Raw genomic sequence first — 25,898 nt, 5'->3', positions numbered from 1 at the left:
AAAACTGGCCAGTGATACTGCCAAAATCAGAGCGGCATGAAACGTGAAATGAAATATCAAAATAACCTATTTTATGCTCCAAATGGAGACAGTAGTATTTTCTTTCCAAGGAAAATTCCAAGCTTGGTAGAGAAAAGTAGAGAAACATGATATGGTCTGGTGAGGCTAATACTCTGTACAAGTCAAATGTGGGAAATCGTTTTAATTTGTGTATAGATGTGTAAAAAATCTGCGCAGATCTGCCCACGCTGCCTAGTCTGAGCCTCTGTATACACAGTCAGTGTGACATGAAAAAAAATCTAATTGGACATTAAAAAGTTGTATGCAACTGGTGTGTTCTGTCCTTAATTTTACAAATCACTTTTAAACATGATGGGCATCACCAAAGGAAAACCATCCCCACAGTCATGGCCACAGCATCATCTCTGGCATTACTGTTAATCAGTTATTACTGTGTTGATAATATTTTTGTTTTTATATCAAGGCTTTGCAAAATGTTGAATAAAATTTCAAATACCGAATTATTTTGACAAAATAATAAAGATGTAAGCTTAAAAGCAGGCAATGAATGTCGATTCTAATTTGAATATCTAAAGTGATTTTAATCATTCATTCAAATATCCTTAGCAATATTAATCAAAGGATAATTATGGCAAATCCCAAAAAATACATGTGGGCTTATCTAAAGATTGTTGTGAGAAAGATGTTGATAATGTGCAGCCATATGATATAAAAAAGAGTACAATCTAATACAATTAGACATCTTGTTCAACATAGGAAGATCAAATATTTATTAATCAAAATTCTTCAACCAGATAGACTTCTGCAAAAAATTTTTTTACTAAAATAAAACTAACAGTAAAAAACATAAATTAGCATGTTTACATACCTGTCCAACTTGGTTATTGAGCTTTTTTAAGGACTTTATATTGAAGCAGTTTTAAAACTATCTATCATCTTGAATTTAAAACAAATTACATTGAAAGAAATGCATTTTGATTGCATCAAGGACATTCATTAGGGACATCAGAGCTCTGTCCACTATTTGACTATTTGTAAAAAAAAAAAAAATTAATCCATTCTCTAAAACCTAATAGGTTAGCTTTAAATAACCACAACTAAGAAGAATAAAACACCCTGAAAGTTTTTTTTCTTGTGATTATTGCATGATAAGTGGTTAAAATAGTAACAGAAATGTTTGACAGTGTGGAAACAGTCCTGCTACACCTAATCAAAGGTCATCAACATCATTCAACCTTCTAACTATATCTGATCCTGGTCAGGTATGTGTCACTGAATGTACTTTGATCTCATTAGGAAGATATTTGCTAATGGAGTCATTAGTCTTTGATTGTGCTTAACCATAGTGTTATCTTAATCAGAGCTCATTTAGTAAAACTTTATATCAGTGCAATCTGTTTTCATTTTCTATTTTAGATTTTTTTTTTGTTTCAGTTTCTAGATGCAAAGAGCTTCCCTTGCTTAAACCATGACTTTTTGACCCCTGAGAAAAAATCTATCTGTGGCCCCAGGAAGGCAAAATAAAAGATAAGAGCACTGTGAGATGTAGTTTTTATTATTTCTTTTTTCCCATGATTCTCCTCGGTTTGTTGCTATTTCCTGTCTCTCCTTCCTTCATGTCTTGATATCTTTCTGGAAGGTAGCTTGTTTGTCTCCTTGCTCTTGCCCCCTCTCTAATCATTTTGTTGCTTTTTCATGCCATGCTTGGCAGCATATTTATCCAAGATAGCAACTGGGTTTCCCCTCTCTGTGTGGGTGATGGAGAATAATTGCTGTTGGTGTTTGTCTGTGTGTGTCCCTGTATTTTTGCTAAACAAAAATGTTCCTGGCTGGCTGTTCTGATGTTTTGAAAGGAATGTGAACACAAGCACTCACTTAAAATACAACCATATAAAAAACAAAGGATCTACTATATATATATGGCATTTGTTATAAAATGTTATATACAGGTCTAAGCTGTCTACCATAATTTCTTCACTTTACCTTTAAAACACTGTAAAAAAAAAAAAAAGTCTTCCTCCAGCATTCCTCCACAACTTAAATGTTTTGAAATATCCTTTTGACTTTCAATCGTTGTTAAAAATACAAAGGTGTCACTTTAATGTAGGATAATTTTTCTATGTTATTCCTTTTTAGCTGCCATGAGCCGTTTTAGCCTCTTCTGTTTGTTTTATTTTTAAATATAAAAATATAAGCATTGTCATATAAAATATGCCATATATTTAAGTTTATAATCTGAAATAAGCATTTTTCGTTTCTTTCTTTCTTTTTTTTTTTATTTAATCTTTTTTTTTTTTGTTTTTTTATAAAAATTTATAAAAATCCCAAAACCTCCCTTTTAGTTTTACTTTTTTCTTTTCAGTGGGAAACATTTTGGAATTTTTAGACAACTTTTTAGACAATTACATGAAGTTTTACTTAATTATATAGAGCGGAGGTCTTCAACAGGGGGTCCGCGACCCTTAGGGGGTCAGCGGAGGTAATGATTGGGGGTCGCAAAAGTTTTGGTTGATAGGACTTTTTTTTTATATTCCCCCCTGCAATTTTTTCCACTAATTGAAATGTCTTTAAATACACATTAACATGAATTTAACCCACTGTAGTAAGGAGATAAATGCATTCAGCGGCACACAGGAGCTCTTTCAAGCAGGGCACCATTTCAGTCACAACATCTGTCCCATCAACCAGGAATCTGAATCAGAAATACTGTAATAATCCCAGGGAGAAATTACTTTTGATACATTACTTAATATATAATAGAGTGAATATTGGACCAGATTGAGAAAACACAATTTCATACAATATATATAATTAGGAGGTCCCCGCTCGCCATCATTTTGTTGGTCCTTGGCCTGGAAAATGTTGAAGACCCCTGATATAGAGTTTATCTACAAAAACAGGGTCTGTCAAAAATATTATATCAAACAGTTTTTAGCTTTTGAAATGGCTACATGTTTTATTTTTGTCTGAAGATAGCCTATTGTAGCCATTTTAGTCTGAAATAGCATTGATGGTTCAATAACAGCATATTTGTTTATGCTGCAAAAGGAAAACACAAAATAATTTCTTATTTGACTGCTTCTAGGTTTAGGTACCAGTCAGACCTTTTTCTCAGTGTTACAGAAAGTTTTTTCCTTTTTTTTCTGTAGTAAAGGTATTAAGACAAAGGCAAATGCAAAAAGCAGTTTTGGGAAAAGTCAATAAGACTTAAATTTCACATTAAATGTATGTTAGCTTTAATCTGTGTCTGAGCTGAAAAGCCTTGTTCTGTATGTTCGTCTGCTCACCACTGTAATCTCAGCTAATTGTGTTTGGAAAACACTAGCTGTAAGACTTCCTCTTTTTTTCACAAAGAGAGTCACAAAAGAGAAACCCGAGCCTAGGGCTACTTTATCTGTCTGTCACTATTCTTGGCAAGTTTTTTGTTGTTGTTGAGTTTTACAAAAGCTCAGAATGATAAGACCTTTGATGAGACAAGACGGATTGTTGTTTCTGAGTGCTCTTGGAGTAACATCAGATTTTAGAGACTTTTATCCCTAAATTGTTGCTGTTATTTTGACTTAGATAGGCCAACAAGAGAGTGAAATCAGAAATTACCCTTAAAAATCTAAACTAAACTCACATACTGATGAGCACACAGTTTAATGTTTTGCCATAATGATATATTTGGAAAAAAGGGCACGCGTAGCTGCATCTGTATCCTTAAACTTGTCTGAAGGTGACTGTGGAGTGAAAGTACAGGAAGCGAGTGTGAAGTTTTTCCTCAGGAAACGGACTCCATTTCCATTTCGCTTGTAGGCTGAACCGGAATTTGTTTTGCGTAAGCACACTAGGACAAAAATAACAGAGTATAAAAGCAGGGAGCTGCAAGAGGCTGCTGCTCACAAGGCCTACAGGAGGACATAGGAGAGAGCCAAAGCACTGTTGTCAGGACATTGTTGTACTTTAAGTGATACGGTTTGAAAAACTAAAGGAAAACTTATGAGATACTGAACAATAGGGGAAAAAAGTCACATGTTTTATGTCAGGGAAAAAATGTAGATTGTGTTTGGTCATAAAATATAATATTTACCACATTTTAAACAAAGAAAGTGGATTGTGTTTTGTTTGAATGCACAGAGTTTACTGATTGAGTTAAAAAAATTAATCAGGGTTAGCTTTATGCAATTCAAACTTTATATATTTATAATAAATTCACAAATTAGTATCAATTTTAAGCAATTATACTTAGACAACAGTTATTGTCATTTTATTTACACAGATTTAAACAAATGAAATTTCGTTTTGCACAGCTCTCATGATATTTTCATTTTCTTCAAGTGCAGCAGTGATCAAATGTAAACATTGTGAGAGAAAAAAAACATGCTACAAAAAAACAAAAACGCATTGATATGATCAGTTTGATGCAGAGTATGACATTTACCTAAACCTGATGACTATGTTTTTCAAATACTTTGTAGAACTGAATATGCATCATGTAAGTTTTATTTGACTAGTTTGTGTTAAAATTATCTAAAATTATGTAAAATAGATCTTAATATATATATATATATATATATATATATATATATATATATATATATATATATATATATATATATATATATATATATATATATATATATATATATATATATATATATATATATATATAATCACAAATATTTTTCATATATATACATATACACAAATACGGAGGAGGATTAGGGCCACTGAAATAAATTAAAAGTTGACTGATTTTTTTATTTTATTTCAGTTTAATATGGGAAAAAAGTCAGAATTCTTAGATTAAAGTCATAATTCTGAGATAAAAAAAACATAATTCTGAAATTAAAGTCATAATTATGAGAAAAAAGTCAGAATTGCGTGTAGGTGTGTGTATGTGTTCCTCTGTTATGTTGTTGATACTCATCCACCTGTGCGTTACCAAAGGAATGACTGCAGGGTGCTGCAGACCTGCCTGTAGTCGCGGCAGAAGGGGGGGTCATTAATGCAACATGTGGGTCAGTCCTTTGTTTACTCCCGGATTAACAGGTTGTCTCGATGGGTCCTCTCCGCTTCACACGTTTATGTTTGTCCTAAACAAGCTCGGATGATTTCGAGATGAATTAGTAATGCGTCTCTGTTTAAAGTGGCTGGGACGAAACTAAAGGGGGCTGAGAAATAGTTAGATACTGTTCATTTGTGTGTACGTGTGCTTGAGGAGGGGGGTGGAATGTGTCACGCCACTGTTGTTCCCTGGAAAAAATAACATCCTTTAAAATGATTTTATTTACAGTCGAGTCATGTTTTAAAAACAAATAACTTGTTTACGCTTCTTGCACGATAGAGAAGCCGTGTTTCCATGTTTTGAGTCTCCCCTCTGCCTCTGCTTCAAGGTAAATGCCAGGTTTCATGCGAATGAAATCCATACGGGAATTCAGATGGGCCAATGCCTGTGGGGAAATATCCTGAGTCAGTAGAAATGTATTCTAGCAAAAAGCCAGTATCACCAATTTCACTTTGGTCCGACTCTCTATTTCTCTCTCTCCCAATCTATCTATCTACACGCAAGTTTTTTTATTAGTTTATTTAAAGATCACGTCTTTAAAAGTTAATGTGCTTTGATCTCACCTGTGCATGAAATCCCAGTGCATTTTTCTAACTGAATGGGGGCGTGCATGTACATGTGCTTGCGGTTATTCCAGACGAGGCCACACCTACCGGCTGTATAAAACTCTGTCTGCAGTGTTGACACTCACATCCTGAATCCTGGACCTCTCCTGAACTTTTAGCGCAGCCTAAACGTGCGCTTTATGTGCGCAAACACTTGGAAGTCTTGAATTCCGACTGATAGATACACAGATTGGCCATTATGGCTGTGGCTGAGGCACTGATGCCTACTTTGATGTCGTTTCCAAATTTCAAAGCAATGGATAATGTAAGTTGAAAAATATTTTCTATACGTTTTTTGAACATGTCTTTGTTTATTTCCACCTTCCTGTTTTATTTAGTTTGTTCTCTGATTCGAGCTTCAATTATTGTATTTACTTGCAGCTTTGCCATATGGATGAATGGGCGCGGAGCGGCGGAACAGCTGGCGCAGGCAGTGCGCGCATTGAGGTTGACTTCAGCATCGTTCATTCTCCTGCGCCTCTCAAGGATGAAGACGAGCTGGGGAAGTTTCTGGACCTTGAGTTCATCCTTTCAAACTCGATCTGCACTGATTCTGTTGGAAACAGCGACAGTGGGGACATGTCCCCCACGCAGCAGCAGTGTGGATACTCCCTGCCGGAGTCTCCGGAAAGCTGCGGCGGGGGTTCTCTGCCAGACTCCACCGATCATACCACTTCTCAATCAGCACCACATGGCTATGAGGGCGTAGCGAGTAACTTCGTGGAGAACCCTGTCCGCAGCCTGATGGCGGAGCTTCTCACACCTGAGATGGGTTATCCAGCAGAAGGCGCATTGGAGAGGGCAGACAAGGCGAGGGAAAATTGCGAGTACACCGAACTGCGGGCTTTAAATGGCACTGCACACTCCAATCCGGGTTCATCTCCATCCCCGCTTGGATACAAAATTAAAACCGAGCCAGGGGTCCAGTCTTGTATGATAGCAGCTGCAAACTTTGTGGAAGAAGTTTTTGACAAACGCCAGATGCGCTCAGCACCTTTTACGCATCACCAGCCTTCAATTCCAGGTGCGGTACAGAGCTTCAGCGCGCACCCGATTCCACTTCAGGGAAGCACAGATTGCACATTGGTGCAAATTAACTCATCAATGACCTCCCATAATCACCATCATCATCATCCTGATCAGAACCATCTATCAAACCAGTACATGCACGCACCATATCACCCACAGTACGCACACCGAGGTGTGCCACAGTTCCAGGGACGTTACAGCATGCACCACCAGCAGCACCATCCCGCTTCTCTGCAGGGGATGATGCTCACTCCTCCCTCATCGCCTCTCTTGGACTTTTACGGGCACGATGAGGCTGGGTGCGTTAAACAAAAGCGAGGACGCAAGTCTTGGACAAGAAAACGCGCCGCCACACACAACTGCGAGTTTCCAGGCTGCGGGAAAACATACACCAAGAGCTCTCATCTCAAGGCGCACATGAGGACCCACACAGGTGAGACCCCTTTTTCTTTTCATTTGCAGTTTTTGTTGTATCTGCCACCTGCATTTCTATCCAATCTCACTTCTATTTTTGTGTATCCAGGTGAAAAGCCCTACCACTGCAACTGGGAAGGCTGTGGCTGGAAGTTCGCCCGATCCGACGAGCTGACTCGGCACTTCAGGAAACACACAGGGCACAGACCTTTTCAGTGTCACCTGTGTGAACGCGCCTTCTCCCGCTCGGACCACCTGGCTCTCCACATGAAGAGGCACATGTAGATAATTCTCAACATGCACAGACTTTTTATGCATGGTCCTCAGAGATACTGCAGGTGGTCACCTCCATAAAGGAACTGTATACACCTATAGGGTTGTGCTGACCTGCAAACTATTAGTACTTTCCAGGGAAATCCAAAATGGGAAACAGTGGAGATTGTTTTATCCACAAGTGCCTAATTTTCCGCGAAGTTCAGTGCCTCTTTTGTGTTTTGTATATTTTTATGCAAAAAAAAAAAAAAAAAAAAAAAAAAAAAAAACACTGGCTAAATTATAGTAGCTTAGTATTTAACTATTTTCTTCCAGCTTTGTAATAAGTTATTATTAAGTTGGTGAGTGCCTTAACCAGACTGCTTTATTTGCTCACTGTGGGCAGGACCCAAAATTGTACATAAGTATATTTTTCTTATTCTGGATAGAGTCTGTTTTCAAGAATACACTAAAAGCAGGTCATTGTTTGCATGACAATTTATACGTTTTTGTTTTTTTTCTTAAACATAATACATGCCATTCAGTCTTAAAATGTGTTTTCCTTTAAAAGTTCACCTTAGCAAAAATAGCTAATTCAGGTACTAGGCTAGGGCTTTCAGAGCTAACAGGCGCATCTGCCCTCAGCTCATCTACTTACAGCTCATTGTGCAGGACTACAGTCAAGAATATGAATTTGAATGTTGAACGTCTGTCTCTTAAAATGAAGTATCCATTTTAACCACTGGTTAAACTGCTTTACTTGAAGCTGCAACCTTTTTTTTTGTATGCGCTCAAGGGCTCTGAAATAAAAGTACTTTTGCAGTAAACAAGATCTTGTCATTGCTAATTTGTAACTGTGCTGATCTATATCACAAGTTTATATAATGCTCATATTTTCCTCTTTGACTTTCAACTTCTGATTGCACCAGAATCCTAATCTAAGAAGGTTTCTTTTACTGAATCCAAAAAGGTTGCAGAATTTTAAATAAATGATTGATGTTAGGTTAACATCCACTGTTTAGGTTTTGTTCTATTGTCCAGCTTGTTGCTGAAATATACCACAATTGCAAATATTGTGCAGACACAAGTGATCAAGTTTTTTTTTATTCCTATTATACATATTGTTGGTCTTTGATTAGCAAACCAAACAGTTAGAAGCTAACAAGAAGCAAATCAGTTGTAGGGTAAAGCAATGGTTCCCAAACTTTTCAGCTTCTGACCCACAAAATGGTGCCAGGGTCAAGTCATGTCCCAATATATTGATTGAGTATACAAACCTTTCACCAAAATCAATTAGACACAATTGTAAAATATTAGAATTAGCCTCAACAACCAAGGCAGTTGATCTGGTCCATCTTTAGTGATGCTTTTATATCTTTAATCACTTCAACATTAATAGTTATTGTTTAGTTTAATTTCTGTAGTGGATGTTACGACTCTATACTGACTGATAAAGGACCCTGAGTGGGGTCAAAATCCCAACTTCAGGAATTACTGTTCTAATGATGAATCATCAGCAGCCAAAAAAAGAAAAAAAATGTAATAGAAGTCATTTAATAATAGTAATAAAAGATTTTTGGAAACTATAATATTTATTATACTTTTTAAAAAGTAACTGAAGAGCTGTAGTGAGTCATTTGACCTGGTGCCTTTAAACCTTGTATCACTGCCTGTACAACATTGCTCCCTAGTGTCCATGCATACAATTGCGTTGTCCAGGCCAGTGTTAACATGTTTTGGTCTATTTTTGCGTGAACCAGCCAAAAATTAGGTACATACACACACAAAAAAAAGCTAAAAGAAAATTAAGAAATATCACCCACTATAGACTGCCGGAGATAGGCACCTGCCCCACCGCAACCATGACAAGGTGGGGCGAAAATGGATGGATGGATAAATCATTTAGATCTTATAAGGAATATCCAATCACCTGCATTGTGAAAACTGTTGAAATAGTACTGTAGCTCAACAAAAAGTGCTTGAAGATAAGATAGAGAGAAAAATGTCAAAACATTTTTTTTATTCAAAGTCTAGAAAAAGTTTTTAAACTTTTACGGAATCTAACAAATTTGGTTTACATTTACATAAAATTTTCCAGGCTCATAAAAGACTCAGTCTGACAATCACTGCAATTAAATCTACAAACATTTCTAGGTCTGTCTGCCACGTTTCAATGCCCAGAATCTTAAAATGTCTTTACAATAACTGATGCTCAGTCTTTGATCATCAGTTGTCGAGTCTTTCCACAGATTCTCAATTGGATTCAGGCCTACTTTCACTTGGCCATTCTGTGATATAAATAGGCTCTGATTACAAGCGTACCATGCATAGTCCTGTCTCTTTAGAGTCAATGTCATGCTGGAAGGTGAATCTCCACCACAATGGTTGATCTTCTGCAGCCTGTAGCAGCTTTTTCTTAAGGATTAATACTTTATTGTTAAAAAAACAAAACAAAAAAACAATATTTAGCACATTCTCTTCGTTTGAGATGTAAATGCCTCATTTTATATTGGATTTTGTATTGGACTTTGAAAATATGTAGTCTCTTCTCTTCATATATACAGCAGAGTGAATCTGATCATATAAGTGTCTTTTAAAAGGTTATTTCTATATTTCTAATCTGCTGCTGAGTATAACAAAAATAATTGAAAACAAATACAATTTAAAAAAAAATGCTGTAAACACACCGGTGCTCTAAATATTGACTAATCTCTCATTCTTCAGTTTATTCTCAGCCCATTGTAAACAACACCTTTTGACCCACCAATTATAATTGTATTCATTTTGTCTACATTTATTTTATATGGTGCTGTTTTGTATTATATGCCTCATCATGTACAGCAGTTTTAAACGCTTGTCTGAGAAAGTTGCTATATAAGTAAAGCTTAATTGCTAGCTTTAAATCTTTAACAGAGCATAAGCTAATATGGATGTTTATTTACCATATACAGCAGCAGTGGTGATTAAAATTACCTTTTTCTATAAAATCTGAATTAGAACTAAAAAAAAAAAAGATAAATTCAGCTGTAAAAATTAGAATAGTTTTTTTTTATTTGTTTAAAAAAAAACATTTAGTGGATGAAAACTGGGATCCTATCTCAATATCACTGAAGCTATCACCTTATTGTTTTTAAATAAATAGTAAAACATAATTTGTCAGTAACCATGTCTGTTCCAGCCCAAATCATCATTAGAATTTCTTTTAAGTATTATTTCTTCAGTACAGGGGCCATAACAGGGGCCAGGACATGATTTACAGGGGTCTTGCCCCCATTGGCCCCTGTCTAGAACCGCCCATGTACAGCAGACTTACTATATCCTTTTGCCTGATTTTATTGATCTATCTAGAAGCAGGGAAGTGTTCCAGACATTCAGCTCAGTCATCTTAATAAGAGAATAAAAAATCATCAACTGATAATCTTCTGGGTCTTATATAGACTTGCCTAACGATTGAATACATTTTAACAAATAAAAAGAAAAAAAAAATAAATTTTAATGTTTTTGAATGCATTTCTGTTAAACTTGTAAAACAGAACGATTTCTTTATTCGTGTGTTGATTTTTTTGCGAAATACTCTAAAAGGCAATAAATGGAAATTCTATATTTTTGCAAAGGAGTTTAAAGTAGCTACTTTATTCAATCCAAGTAAATAATGCTCTGTTTTGATGTCAGCCATCACATTAGATGAAATTATACAGTGAGACTTGCATTTGTTTCAAGTTCATATATTGTCGATATTGTTATGGTTCTCCCCCTTTGAACTTATTTTTGAGTTTCGTTTTTTTTCAGTTATGTCATTCTGTTTTGTTGGTAATTGGCCTATTTTCCATTTTGTGTTATATTTAAGCTATGCTGCAGTTTTGTTACTCTCTGTTGCCCCCTTGTGCCTGTGTCCTTTCCCCTAGCTCCCTTCTAGTTGCTTCTATCCACACCTGCTCCATATCAGCTGATTAGCCCATTCTTTATTGATTAGAGGCTTATGATTATAACCATTTTAAGACAGAAAGTTACAGGAGACCCTTCCTGCCCACAGCAATCAGTATAAACAGCAGCTCTGTGAAGAATCCTGTATAATATGTTTAATATGTGTAACAAAAACATTTATTTTATTGAGACATTTTTTTTCTTTAATATTTAAATAAAAATAAAATGTAAGTATCTTTCATTTTACGGAACAAAGACAATTAAAAACATCAAGTTCCTTTTATGAAAATATGCACAGCTTACAACATTAATGAGAGTTTTGCTTTAAATAGAAGAGGGAAATATTTATATGTACTGATTCCAGTATTTTGTCGCCACAACATCCTCCTCAATTTATGACTAAGAAAAACAGGTAATACAGAGGAGTTCACCCATGTGTCAAGTGCATGCATTAAAGGAAGAATAGTAATAACTGCAGGAACGCTCTCATTTCAAAAGCAGATTTCTTACTAATGCTCAAGTTGGCCACTAGATGTCCCCCTTAATTTAGATTCTACTGTACCTCTGCTTCCGCAGCTTTCCCCCCGTCATATTCCGTTTCACAATGTCAGTAAGCAAGGGAAGCCTTGAATTCAAGTTTGAACAAAATTAAATGAGGCTTTGACATTTTCAAGCACCTGCTTACTCCATATGCCATCTTACTTTAATTGTCTTATCATTAAAATAAACATACTCTTTAAAACCTGGACTTTAAACACAATTAGATACAATTCTGTCATGGTCAAAAATCAAGCATAATAAATGTAAAATTAGCCCTGTAAAGCTTTGAGATCAGACACTAAGTCATTTTTCTTATCTTTTATTTCCCCCATTCCCAGACAGTTTTCATATTTTTTGTCCAATTTTATTTCCACTTTGTTCATTTGTATCTCAATGAAAAAACTGCAAATTGAGTGAAATGTAGAGAATGAGGAGGCTGCAGCCTTGGTTATAGAAATGTTAATGATGATAATAAAAGCTGCCTTAAAAAGCAAACTATAAGCTTATTATGAATTAATAACCAAGTCTCCTTAGTTTTTATTTTATATTAAATCATGAAGTAAACAACATCAAATCATCTGTATGATATTTGGAGTTTTTAAGTTTAAGCATATTTGTAACAGACACCTTCCTTCATACATATTTATGGTTTAGGGCATCTCTCCAAAACAGATTATTTGGACTGCATCATGTGCATTTTTTTTAGTACTGTACTTAATAAAAATGGGTGTCATATGTTTAATTTAGGAAACAGACCATTTCTTTGCACTTGTTAAATTACTCTACTGGTGATTTACCTAAGTAATAATAATATGTTTGTATTTTCCGGATGTTCTCCTGTGTATACAAATGTGTGTGTTTGTGTGTGTTGTCAAGGAGGCAAAGCTATGTGTGTGCTTGTAGCTTTGTTTACTCAACCCTGTGGGCTTCTGGGTTTTGTCAACAGTCAGCAGGTCAGAAGTCATACGTTTCATGCAGTGTGTTTGGACAGAAACAAGTTGGCAGAAGTGCAAATGCTTTAATGCTGTACCGAAACTTACAAACCTTGACATTTCCAGCTGGCATTTATTGGTACATGAAACAAGCATTTTGGTGGAGATTCCTCCCAGACAAGTTATGAACATTCAAACATCATCCTAGTGGGACATAAGGAGGACATATTAAGGCTTCTTTTAATAGCAGACTTAGATGGTAAAAGTCCAAAGTTACTCAAATAAAATGTGCAACAATCTTTTTTTAATAACTGTAAATACCTCCACTACTTTTTGGACCATATCTTGATTCATTTTTCAGTATTAGTCCTTTGGAAACGTTTTTTTTTCTTTTTTTTATGGACTCATTCCAAGGCGATAATTCCCCTCTCATGAACCATTATTCATTTATTTCTTTTATTTATGCTTGGGCTACTGGTGAAGCTAGAAGAAAATGGAAATGTCTTACAGAGGCATTTGATAGCTGGATAATTTTGAACTTAATATAATGCGTTTTTATACAAAAGTAAAACAAATTATTTATTTTGATTATCAATAAAAACATAATCCAGTATGATATTCTGTTATGATTTCAATGCAGAATATCGCATTTGTGATTTAAGGGATTTCACAAGCTCCAAGCTTTTCCTAAATAATAATAATAATAATAAACATCTTACTGTTGAGTAGGCCAATAGTCAGTTTTGAAGGCCATAACACATTTTAATGGCATCATGCATATTAAAAAACATTTAAAAGAACTTGTACCAAACAGCTTGCAAAACATGACTGTATCTCAATCTCTAAAATTTTTATGACACTTTAAATGGTATCTAATTTGTCGCAGAAAGTTACATGTTATTTTCATATTCCTTTTCGCTTCTTGGCAATATTCCATACCAGTTCTTTGAATGTATTTAATTACTTGTTTGATGGCGGTACAGTTTATGTGTACTATGATGGGTGGCTCCTGGCAGGGGCCAGTAGGGGCCAATGCCCTGTTGTAATCATTCGTGTCCCCTTTTATGGCCCGTGTAGCAAAGACATATTGCAAAATAAATGTACTATAAATAAACTATGATACGTATGTCCTCAAACAGAAACAACAGGTTCATTGGATCAATTACATTTTTTATATTTATAGCTTTATTTTATTTTATTTCTGCTTCAATCATTTAGAGATATGATCATAGCTTTCATCTGCCAACAGTTCTAACAGGAAGATTACTCTATGTTAATTTAAGTGCTCTTATAGGGAGAGGGGGTATGACATTTTTTTTTTTACTTCTTTATACCCCTTTTCAGACAATTTACATTAATCAATGTTGTTTCTCTGGCTGTATGTACCCACAGGTTTATTTGTGGATGGTTTGGTTTCTATTTATATTCAGGTGAATTTAGTTAGTTTGGAAATTGGTGTTTGGTTTGGTTGATGTTAACTAGTCTTTTTTTGTGTGTATTTGGTTTATTTATTGTTGTTTATCAAATTGTCTGTCTGAAATAAATTCCAATTAATTCGTTCTTAGGTCTCAAGGGCTGCAAATGGCTCTTTGGTTCACTTAATATTTTAAACAAGGAACTTTTGCTAATTATTTTAACGGTTTTTGTCACATTGGGTTATTGTGTGTGGACCTCTAAAGAACGTTTCAATGGAAAAAAGACTGAAAAATGAATACATAAATAAAGAAGCCCAGGGCTGTTAATGCTTCTTCATCTATTCCCCACACTTGTCTTTGTTTTTCTACATTTGTACATAGTATGTTTAAAGACTTAAATACAGGTCCAATGCTACTTTCTCCAGATCAACAATATATCAAATATGAACAAGGAAACTGCATGTTTCTTTAAAAAAAAAGAAAAATTCCTCATGTATTGCCCAGATCAGATACAAAGAATGTCTTCAGTACTCATTTCTGCACTTTGTGCCTCCATTAAAAGAATATAAACATTTGATCTAAAACCATAATTTTGTACTGCAACAGCCTTGAAATAAAAAAAGTGGAAAAACTTCAACATATTTATTTAAGTCCATTTACCAAAACTTGTTGCATGATATTCTTCACTAAGTATTTAGACAATTTGTTGTTTAATAACCTTTTCCAATCTTTTTTTCTTCTATCTAGTTTCATAATTAGGGCTCTTCTACCATTATATCCCCAGCTCTTCTCCCACCCTCTCACCCTCAGCCTCTCTGGCCGTCCCTCCCTGACGCCGCTCCCTATGTCTCCTCCTCCTCCTTATGCGCTCCCCCTCATTCCAACAACCTGATCGCTCCTAACAATAAGGTAAAGCCCCCGTCTGCATGCCAAAACCTCCGAACTGTCTCCGTCCATCCCAAAACTGCTTTTATCATTCCTCACACAACCAGTGTTTGTTGTTGTTGTTGATTTTTCCTCTTCTTCCTTGTTCCCTCCTCTGGGAGTCCGGAAGATTCCACATCTTCCCACCGCACTGAGCTACCACACCTGTCTGAGGCATCGCATTGGCTCATCCACCTCACCGATGGCAAATCAATTCGCATCGTGGTCAAAGCGCACAATCTACAGAGAACTACATTTTCATTTAGAGAAATCCCCCCAAAGGATGGGAGGTTGATCATTGCGGCATGCTCTCATAACAAAAGAAAAAGCAACACATACAATCCCCTCACGCCAAACACGTGCGGCTCCGCATCATTATGATGATGGGGCCGCAAAATGACCGGAATCGCATACATTCATTGTGTCATGTTTATATTATTATTCCATTTTGTAAACACATGAGATTTTTTTTTTTTGTATTAATGAAAGAGAGCACTCTAATTACTGCAGATTGATGATGCAACTTCAGACCATTTCTCATGATTATTAAGAACTTAAAGGTTCACACATGCGCGAAATGATGCATACACAATCTGGGGGCCCCTGACCGGTTTGTGCAGTTGGACAGAGAGCCCTCACATGTTGCTGCCCCCGGCTTGTTTGGATAAGAGAAGAAAAGGGAGGGGTTTAAAGGAGGAGGCTTTCTTTAGGCGCTTGACGTTGACCGTGGAGGGACCTAGGACCAAGGTGATGCAACTTCCAACTTCATTTACCGGTGGGAAGAAATAAGTCGGGGGGGCTTGAAGTGAAGTGAAGGGCGCGCCGCACCTCCACGCGCAGATAACGCCTCCTTAATGAGGGAGAGAGGAAGGGTAGGTTGGGTTTCAGCTCTGATATTTGTAGCTCTGTGGGTCAATTAGCGGGGAGTTAGGAGCCATAACCATAATGAACTGATCTGAAAGGACCTGATTGTGTTTCATTTTGGGGGGGTTGGGGATATATTTTGACTTAACTTGCATAAATGTATAAGGCTCACTTGTAGGAGGGAACACGTGGCAGTGAGATCCCATTCATTATTACTATTCATTACACAGAACGCCAGGGACGCTGTGGGGAGGGGGATTTGTAGTGGGGGAGGGGCATCATGTTTTTTTTTTTTCCTGTACTGCCAACCCCTATATTTAACAGTGGATGCTCTATTATTCTCTATTATTAACCACTGATCATACATAATGTAATCAGTATGATCAACAATTAATAAGAGAAAAAGATGTGTCTTTTTTACATTATACAGACTCTTGCCCCTTGTTATGTCTAAGCACAAGTTTTGTTTATTGTTATTCCACTAGAAAATCCCTCATTCTTGATCTAATAGATTCAAAGAGGTGTCCGAAACTCCAATTTTAATGATTTGAACTGATGGATTTTTTTTTTTTATGGATTTGTATATTGTGGTTGTATATGGTGGAATATGGTCAGCTACAATACTACCAGAGGCTGTGTTTGTTATTATTGTTAACAATGTACAATTGGGACTAAATATCCCTGCTTTAAATATGTCAGGAAAGTATTCCTCACACAGTTATAACACTATTCGCTTTATTTTGTTGATATGATTTTGTCAAAACCCTGACCTACCGGCACTACTCAGCAGACCAGGTATCATTTTACATTTCTCTTATTGTCTGATTTTAATGGGCATAGGCTAACTGTTGCCAAAGTTGTCAACAACAACTACAAATAACAGATAACAAAGTACAAATTCTTCATTACTGTACTTAAGTACACTTTTAAGGTATCTGTACTTTACTCCACTATCTATTTTTCTTCCTACTTCTGACTTCTACTCATTTCATTTTCACACAAGTATCTGTACTTTCTATTCCTTACATTTTGAAAACTAATTTTACTCGTTACTTTTGGCTTCGGTTTAATTTTTATAAATATTTATTTCACGTCATGTGCGCCATTTAATGCAGATCATTGGTGCCATCCACATCTAGTGAAAACTAGTGTCATTGGAAGACTCATATAAGGCAAACACTCATTGGTTAGCTAAAGGAAATCATCAGAAGCAAGCAGGTGTTCTTGAAACTGCAAACGCAAATTGTCTATGCAATGCTACAATGTTGGATTCAGAAAAAGATGTTGAAATGTCTGAAAGGTCGGACACAGGCAAGAGCGTATCGGCAGATGGAGACATAGACCAACAAGACCTCCCTCATCCTATGCCCCTTGGCCCTATCTCAAAGAATTTTTCAAAATAGTCGAAAATTGAGCTTTCAATTCATATAGTGGCATCTGGCTGTTTTTTTTTTAAGGTTACTTTATACTTTAAGTAGTTTCTGGAGCGCTTACTTTTTCACTTTTACATGAGTAAAGAGGTCAAGTTGATGCTTCAACTTTTACCAGAATGCTTATAAACTGCTGTACCTATACTTCTACTTAAGTTACAAATGTGTGTACTTTTGACAGCAATGATTGTGCCTTAGTTTTCTGTTCTCAGCTAGGTCTGGCATTTTACTGTTGATGCCCCTCTGCTTTAAGGTTAAATGTTTTGTTCATTCAGAAAAGAAAAGCAGCATATGTTAGTTGTAAAAAGGACTTTTTTCGGCCTTGGTGTCCTCTCTCCTTTGACATAAAGGGACTTTTGTCCATATATACGAGCTGCACCCATCAGCACCAACAAAGACACCCTGTAAAAAGTAATATCTGACAGTCAAACTGGAACCAAGCATGATAGTGACAATGATGAGGGATGATTTAGAATTCAGCAGCACAGACATTATAAATGCCCTGGCAATATGTAGGCTCACCCTTACTTTGACCATATTGACAATATAAAGATGAGATTGTGACCTGACATTTGAACTTGGCTGACCATCTTAGGTGTTTTTTTTTTGTTGTTGTCTAGATTTTAAAGCCACTGAACTTCTTCAATGTTATTGACTAATCTGCTACATGTGTTAAAAGAAACAAAGCTGGTTTGCCAAATAAATATAGTCAGGATTTTTAGATATAAACAAAGCAAAAAAAAAAAAAAAATAAACTTCGAAATTGAATATAGGAAAACGTGTTTCTAGTTCAGGACACAAAACACAGGTTACATACCTTTATAATTAATAGATCAAAACTAAAATAAAACAAAAAACTCAGTAAAAGCTATTTTGTCAGCTCTTGACAGGATCAATTTGAAGTGTCTAAAAAAATAGATCTGACAAGTCAGTGGTGAGTTAATTGGTCACCTAAGGTGGTACATTTTAGGAATAAAGGTTGGAAATGTGTCATCCAGTCAAATAAGAGAGGCATTGAAGCTCAGGTTGTTGAGAAGATTTATAAGAATTTAAAATAATTCAAGGTGAGGAAAATACAACAGTTATTAGTAAATTAATTCCAAATAACACAGTGTGATAATGCTTGGTTTTTGTTTTTTTTATTCCTGCAACATCGAATGGGTTGCTAGTCTAACTGGAAAAGTAGGTTATGTCAACAGAAATGGTGCATGCATGAATAGCATAAACCCCAGTATAGACTTAGCTTTATGTGTTACTGCAAACAGAAGGGCCTTTATTTTATCTGGCCCTGAGGGTTAGGCCACCTTTTTTGACCTCCCTTAAGTGTCTCTAAAGCTTTTAAAATAAAAAGACAAGATGTTACCTGGAATATACATAAAGAATTTTTCAAATAGATATTGGTAGATTGATTTTTGGTTATTTACAAACTTGAATTTACCTGCCATCAACACAGTGGAACTTAAAGGCCAGAGGGAGTTTAGGTTGATGCTTTATTTTTTGTTTTTGTTTAGCTTTTCTATTTTCCTGAAAGTGGTCAGGATTAGTTGATGTTATTGAAACTATTTTCCCATGACATGGATCAGGACAGTTTTCACAGAGTGGCTCTCAGTTATGTCAGTGTTGTTTTAGCTGAGAGTTTGTCCAGACATGTCTGGACGTCTGGAATTCTCAAACGTGGCATTGAAGCATCAGAAGGGGGGCGGATGGAGGACACGTGGGCAGAGCTAAACAAAACAAATAAAAATGACTAAAACGGCATGTATCAGTGGTGTAAATAGACAGTGGGGTTTTGATTGTTTACATCCAATAGGAAACTTCCAATAGGAAGTTTCTCTGATGTTACATCAAACTGATGGTGCTGCTACATGTAAAAAAAAAAATATAATAAGATGTGGAGAAAAAAAAGTTTAGAACAGATTGCATGTTGTCTCCAGCCACCACTAGAGGGCAACAACGTACAGCCCAGCCTTCCTATGTTGTAAACTCTGGACTGCAATAGCTCAAGGATGCTTTAGTCTTACAGTACATATCAGTGCTTTCTTGTCAAAGTGCAGAAATGAGTACTGAAGACATTCTTTGTATCTGATCTGGGCCATACATGAGGAATAATATAGGATGTAGAAAGAGCTAAAAAAAAAATACAAGATGTAGAAGAAGCCAAAAATGATATTAATATCCAAGGTCATATCTGTCATTTTTTACTATTTTTCATCACTACATGATTTTTAACTTGTAAGTTGATTTGTAAGTTATACGTTCATTTATACCATACAGAGGACATTTCAACCTAGAGAGACTAACACAAAGAAAAGTTGCAGTTAGAAAGATTTTTCTTAACATCAGTTAAAATTTGATCTATTTTTACGTATATATATATATATATATATATATATATATATATATATATATATATATATATATATATATATATATATATATATATATATATATATATATATATATATATATATATATTTCTTTTTTTTAGTTTCCTTGCTCATATTTGATATATTTGTTGATCTGGAGAAAGTAGCATTGAACTTGTATTTAAGTCTTTAAACGTACAATGTACAAACCGACAAAAACAAAGACAAGTGTGGGGAATAGATGGCATTCCAAGTATAAGATACAAGCATCCAGAATTATTAACAGCCCTGGGCTTCTTTATTTATGTTTATTTTTCAGTCTTTTTTTCCTATGAAACTTTCTTTAGAGGTCCACACACAATAACCCAATGTGACAATACTGAAAACGTTTTGTTGAAAAAAATCACATTTATTCAAGTATTCAAAGCCTTTGCTTCATTTTTTTGCTTGTCCACCTCTGCTGGAAATTTCAGTCTCAGTTTTTATCGAATAAGGTGACACAAGCTTAACACACCTAAATTAAAACAGTTTGCCCCATTCATCCCAAGTTTCATCAAGCTTGTGGACAGATGGGAGTCTGGCTCTGTGACTCCAGGACATTGACAGAGTGGTTCTGAAGCCACTCCGTTGAGCTTGTGGCTTTGTGCTTTGGGTTGACCAGTCGGAGCTCAGGAGCACTCTGGAGCAGGTTTTCATCCAGGATGTCTTCCGTAAAAACATCCCCATAGCATGATGTTGCCACCACCATGCTTCACTGAACGGATGATTTTGGCCCATTGGCATGTAGTACCTGGTTTCCTCCAAACATAATGCCTCACATTAACTCTAAAAAAAATCCAATCTCCACACTGATATTTTCTTTTAACCATGGAACCTAATATTGCGCAGACAGATTTCATTTCCTAATCATGTCCAATCAGCTGAATTTATCAGAAGTGGAAACCATTAAAGTTTTAAAAGATCTCTGTGATCTGTGAAAAGAGAATGCAAACAATTATTATTATGGTAAAGACTTTCAGAATATTTTTGTAAATGTGATTTCTTAGTTTTCTATTTTAATTAAATTAGCAAAAATTTCTGAAGCCATTTTTTTCACATTGAAATTATTCAGTATTGTGAGTAGAAATGTGAAGAAAGCGATTAAATTATTGCCATTTTGATTAAAACAGACACTGCAGCTGTGTTCTTACCTTTCTGATGGAATAATAATAATAATAATAATAATAATAATAATAATAATATGAATTCTTTAAGGGATACATTCATTATTTATTATTCATTATCACCATAGATAGGGACCCTGTGAGATGCACCTGGCTGGGAGAACAGAATATGTTAACACTTTGTTTGGGATGACGTGGCATTGGATGCAGTTTGCCCTGAAATCAAAGGGTTGACGGTTCAAGTCCTGGCTCCGACTTTCAGTGTGGTGTCCTTGGGCGTTGACGTGGACAATGTAATGTTATCTGGTTTTGCTTTCCCATACCAGTTTTTTTATGTTGTTTTTTTTACTTTATAATATCTTAGGTAAACAAATGGAAAGGTATCAGTATGTTAGCCTCTAAAATCCAGTTTATGAATTTGAAGTAACTTTTTAGACCCTAAATTTAGGTTGATGTGTGAAATCTAACTATAGTTTTAAGGGTAAATTCCAAACACACAATAAAAGCTTCAGGACTAAGCAGTGTACTTCTGTTCCTTTGCTTTGTAAATGTTTTATAATGTGAATTATTTCAATAATATAATTAAATACAGAAACAGCTTTCCTGTTTTGTGATAGATATTTAAATTAAATGTTTTTGGAAATAGTTTTTACCATGATATTACAGTTTTATTAATGTGGAGTTCCAAAAATTAGACACATCATGTTTTTAAATCCTTCCTTCTCTCATTTTAGTTATGTGGTTGTGGTTTATATAAAGCTGAACTCCAATGCTTTGGCCTGAATCCTTTGTTATTGTTGCTCCTCAGGTGCTGACAGGTGCTTGTTTTGATGCATTCTCTATAAATGTATAAAGATGCTTCACAGGCTCCCCACCGCCAAGTCACAGATGATCCCTCCGCAGTATTCAACCATTTCTGAGGTTACATAGAAGGTGTTATGTAGTGGTACAATATTTTTTTTTTATGTCCAAGTTGATTAAAGGTCTAACCTAGATGGGGTTGAAAAACCTGCAGAACTGCTGTAAAATAAACACAGCATGGTAGCGTGTAATTATTATGTTTTTACATAGTCTACCTTCATGCTTACTACACTGGCTAGCTGCAATCCATGACATTGTTTGGTGTCTGTGCAGCAATTACTGTAACGTTATTGTTCAAAAAAATTAATAGGGATAAATAAACAGATTAAATATATGACCCAAACAAGACATCTGTTCAGCATCTTTAAAGACTAATTTACATTTTTATTCCCTCCTAGACACTTTCAGTATACAATATCAGTGTAAGGGCTAAAATATAGAGGATTTTGCATGATATGTCCTCTTTAAACTTCTTTATACCTTTGACAAAGCAATTGTTGGTGAGCTATTTTGGTAAACTTGCCACCCCTGTGTTTTAAATCTGTTACTTTAGTTGTTTAAAATGACTGGGATCTTGTCTATATAGTTATGAATATTAACCCCAACACATCACAAACAGAAACTATCTCTTTTTTTATCCAAATGCTGGTAATCTGTCCCGTGCTGTAAAGTGCCAGTTTTACTTTTCATCTTGTGTTTGGGTTTTCCTGGTTCCTCTTCTCCATTCACTGGTGCTTTTGGTTTTCTTATTAGGGTTTTGAAAATCTGTCTGTATTTAAATATGTGGTTATGTTCCTGCTTCTTTCTTTTTCATGTGGTTCCATTTTCCTGATTGTCTCTTGCTTTTATTTCATCACCTCATTCTGCTGCAGCATTTAGGCTTTCATCTTTTAAAGCAATCCTTATTCTGAGTACTATTTGCAAAAAGGTCAGTTATTTTATTTTATAATGAACTGATTTCAGGCTGCTCAGTCGTGCAGTGGGTAGCGCTACTGGTTTGCAGCAAGAAGCTTTTGGGTTCGATTCCCGGAGTCTTTCTGCATGGAGTTTGCATGTTCTCCCTGAGCATGCGTGGGTTCTCTCCGGGTACTCCAGCTTCCCCCTAAAGTCCAAAAACATAACTGTTAGGTTAATTGGCTTCTCTAAATTCTACTTAGGTATGAGTGTGAGTATGAATGGTTGTTTGTCTCTGTGTTGCCCTGCGATGGACTGGCGACCTGTCCAGGGTGTACCCCGCCTCTCGCGCGTAGAGAGCTGCAGATAGGTACCGTACCAACACCCCTCGCAATCCCCTTGGGATCAAGCATGTCACGGATGGATGGAAGAATTCATTTCAGTCATTCAGCTAATAAATTGATGCTCATGTAATATATACATTAATATCACTCAATATATTTCAGGCATTTTACTACAATTGATAAGAATGATGGCTTACAGTACTTGACGATGCACATTAGTGCAGTTTGTAGCACTGTTGCAGCAAAAAGGTCCTGGGTCTAGACTGTCCAACAATGTGTAGGTTCTATTCTGGTACACCAGCTTCCTCCCAGGGTCCAACAACAGCACTGTTAGGTTAACTGGCTTCTCTAAATTGTATTTAGGTTTGTGTATGTGCATGGTTGTGTTTCTTTGTGTTACTGGCATCCTGTCCAGGGTGTACACTGCCTTTCACCCATAGACTGCTGGAGAGGCACCAACCCCACTGAAACCCTGATCGAGTTAGCAGGAGACAACAAATAGATGGATGGATAAAAAAGTTAGTTGCTTGGTAATGTGTGGTGTAGCGCAGTTTGTAGCTCAGTTGCCTTGCAACAAGAAGGTCCTGGGTTTGTGTCCAAGTCTAGCGTCTTTCTACAAGCAGTATTGATCTCCTTGGGTTTTATTGGTGACTCTTGCACTTAGGTGTTAGTGTGTGTGCATGGTTGTTTATCTCTGAGTCAGGGCTGGGTGATATGACCTCAAATAAATATCACGATAAACTGGACAGTTTTACCTCAATAATGATAAATGCACGATAAATGCTCTGACTCTTCTATCAGAAATAAAGGCATTTGCAGGAAATGCAACTGATCTATTTGTAATTTATTTAGTTAATAAATCACATTTACATGTTACTTTCAATAAAATCTTAAAAGTCTTGTACTATATCAAGTTTAAACATTCAACAATGTCTCGTTGAACAGGAGAAAGGTGTTTCGTCTCTTGCAAACATTTTGCGCAAAAGTAATGGAGCCTTTTGCACATATCTGAACTCAACAGCGTGGCTGTTCTGTAGTTGGTGGAACAGGTTGGATGTGTTACTTTGGGTAGTCCCGACAGTTTTTAGCCAAACTTTGCATTTCACATATTTTTGCTCAGCAGCCTCTTTGTGGAACCCAAAATATTTCCGAATTACAGACGTCAAATTTTATTTTTGGAACTAATATTGTTTACCGCTGTGTTAGCCACTTCTTCACTGGGTTCATCCGCCATTATCCTTTGTGCTCCGTCTGAGTGTGTGGGTGGAGTCACGTGATTACACGCGCTGCCGTGTCTTAAAGGGAAACTGAAATACCAGCCACCCTTGCACACAGTAAAAAACTGCTAAATTAAGTTTATTTTGTTTTACCGACATGGAAAACTTGTACAATGTTATCGTGGTGAATAACAATAACGGTAAAAGTATGGTTTATCGTCCAGCCCTCTGACTTGCCCTGTGATGGACCTGGGATCTGTCCAAGGTGTACCTGGCCTTTTGCACAAACACTGCTGGCTGTGACCAAGCAGTAAAAAAAAAAAAAAAGGATTGATTGAAATTTATTTTAGTAATAAAAATAAAACTGGATTTTTAAAACAGATTTCTTATGTTATACACTAGGTGTATAGAGTTTTTTTTAGGGATAACAAATAGTTGATATTAAGGACCATTGATGATTAGGTTAATCTGGACAGGGATGTTTTTTGGCCAAATATATAATTTGGAATTGCTCCCAAAGGTTCAGATTTTGGGTCAATTAGAGCACAGCAGATTCCCAGGTTTCAATAGAGTGTAAACAGAGTTTCAATAGAGTTTTTCGAATGTTTTTCCCTTAACAGAAAAGTCCATAAAATAACCAACCGGCATTAACCACTATTCCTCCAACTCTTTTAGTGCTACCAACCAGGGCTTAGAATGCTCACTCACCAAATTCAACCTTGTATTTTAAATGCTTATTGGAAAACATCCAGTTTAAGTACTCATACTATTGTTTAACATTTTTTACCAACTGTGTACTTTTTAAACCCTTCATCTGACTTATATCAGCAAACTATTGTTTACATTAAAGGATGAAATGAGTAATAGTTATACGTCCTAGGATAGCTGAACTTCATTTACAGTTAATCAGATTATCCTTTATTGATTTTTGGATGAACCACAGTAGACTAAATATTTTAATTTAATTTTTCTTCTGCAAAATATTAGTTGAATGGTGTTCACACTTATGCAGTTAGGCTATTGTTGTTGAGTTTATCTTTTTTATTTTCCTTATAGCAGCTTTGCAAGATTTTAGCAAATAATTCAAGAACAACTGATAACATAAAAACAAAAGGGTGGAAGAGTTGTCAAATAATTTGTAGTGGTCTCATTTAATTGACAACATCATTAAAAACCTTGTATTTTAGCAAGAGTGTGCAGTCTTTGACATCTAAAGTATCTGACATGAATTTACCTTTAATCCACTTTTGTTCACAATTTAAAGGAATAGTACACCCAAAACATGATTAGCCTTAATTTTCTACTCACCCCCATGCTGAACAACACTCTGGAGTACATTTTTGATATCTCAAATGCATCTGGAGATCTGGGAGGCTTCTTGCTGTCTGCTGACATTCAAATAATGGAGGTCTATGGCGCCCGAGGCAGAAAGGTCCATAAAAGTCCACAAAAAACGTGTCAATATTCCTCCATACTGCTCGTCCAATGTATTCCAAGTGTCCTGAGTGGGTAGCATCCATAATTTACTCGAAACAAAGTCATTTAGAATGTTTTTAGAGCATAAACAGTAGTGTATAGGATTTCCTAAAAGCGCGTTCACGAGTCTACGGAAACCACTGCAGACCAAACCAGATGAAAGTGCGCATTCAGCTC

At 35.9% G+C, this 25,898-nt stretch overlaps 2 protein-coding genes across 3 annotated transcripts in view; both read left to right on the top strand.

The window, feature by feature from the left end:
• The first annotated feature begins 5,756 nt into the window (after positions 1-5,756).
• klf17 (Kruppel-like factor 17) lies at positions 5,757-7,661 on the top strand. Its single transcript, XM_038300543.1, has 3 exons — positions 5,757-5,941; positions 6,058-7,138; positions 7,229-7,661. The coding sequence occupies exons 1-3, from the start codon at positions 5,876-5,878 to the stop codon at positions 7,402-7,404; spliced, it is 1,323 nt and encodes a 440-aa protein (XP_038156471.1). The 5' UTR covers positions 5,757-5,875; the 3' UTR covers positions 7,405-7,661.
• A 7,362-nt stretch (positions 7,662-15,023) lies between these two features.
• slc6a9 (solute carrier family 6 member 9) overlaps positions 15,024-25,898 on the top strand; it is an 89,734-nt gene continuing 78,859 nt past the window's right edge. Inside the window, exon 1 of one of the 2 annotated variants that reach the window (XM_038300508.1) lies at positions 15,024-15,091. The gene's annotated coding sequence lies outside the window, so the exon portion shown is untranslated. Of the gene's footprint in view, positions 15,092-15,798; positions 15,979-25,898 lie in introns of those variants that run through there. The other variant, XM_038300507.1, reaches the window with a different exon arrangement.

Source organism: Cyprinodon tularosa, unplaced genomic scaffold, assembly GCF_016077235.1.
Source record: "Cyprinodon tularosa strain WSP-4 unplaced genomic scaffold, ASM1607723v1 ctg45, whole genome shotgun sequence".
Taxonomy (NCBI): domain Eukaryota; kingdom Metazoa; phylum Chordata; class Actinopteri; order Cyprinodontiformes; family Cyprinodontidae; genus Cyprinodon; species Cyprinodon tularosa.
The sequence above is the reverse complement of the archived record's forward strand: the minus strand, read 5'-3'. Positions and strand labels throughout refer to the sequence as shown.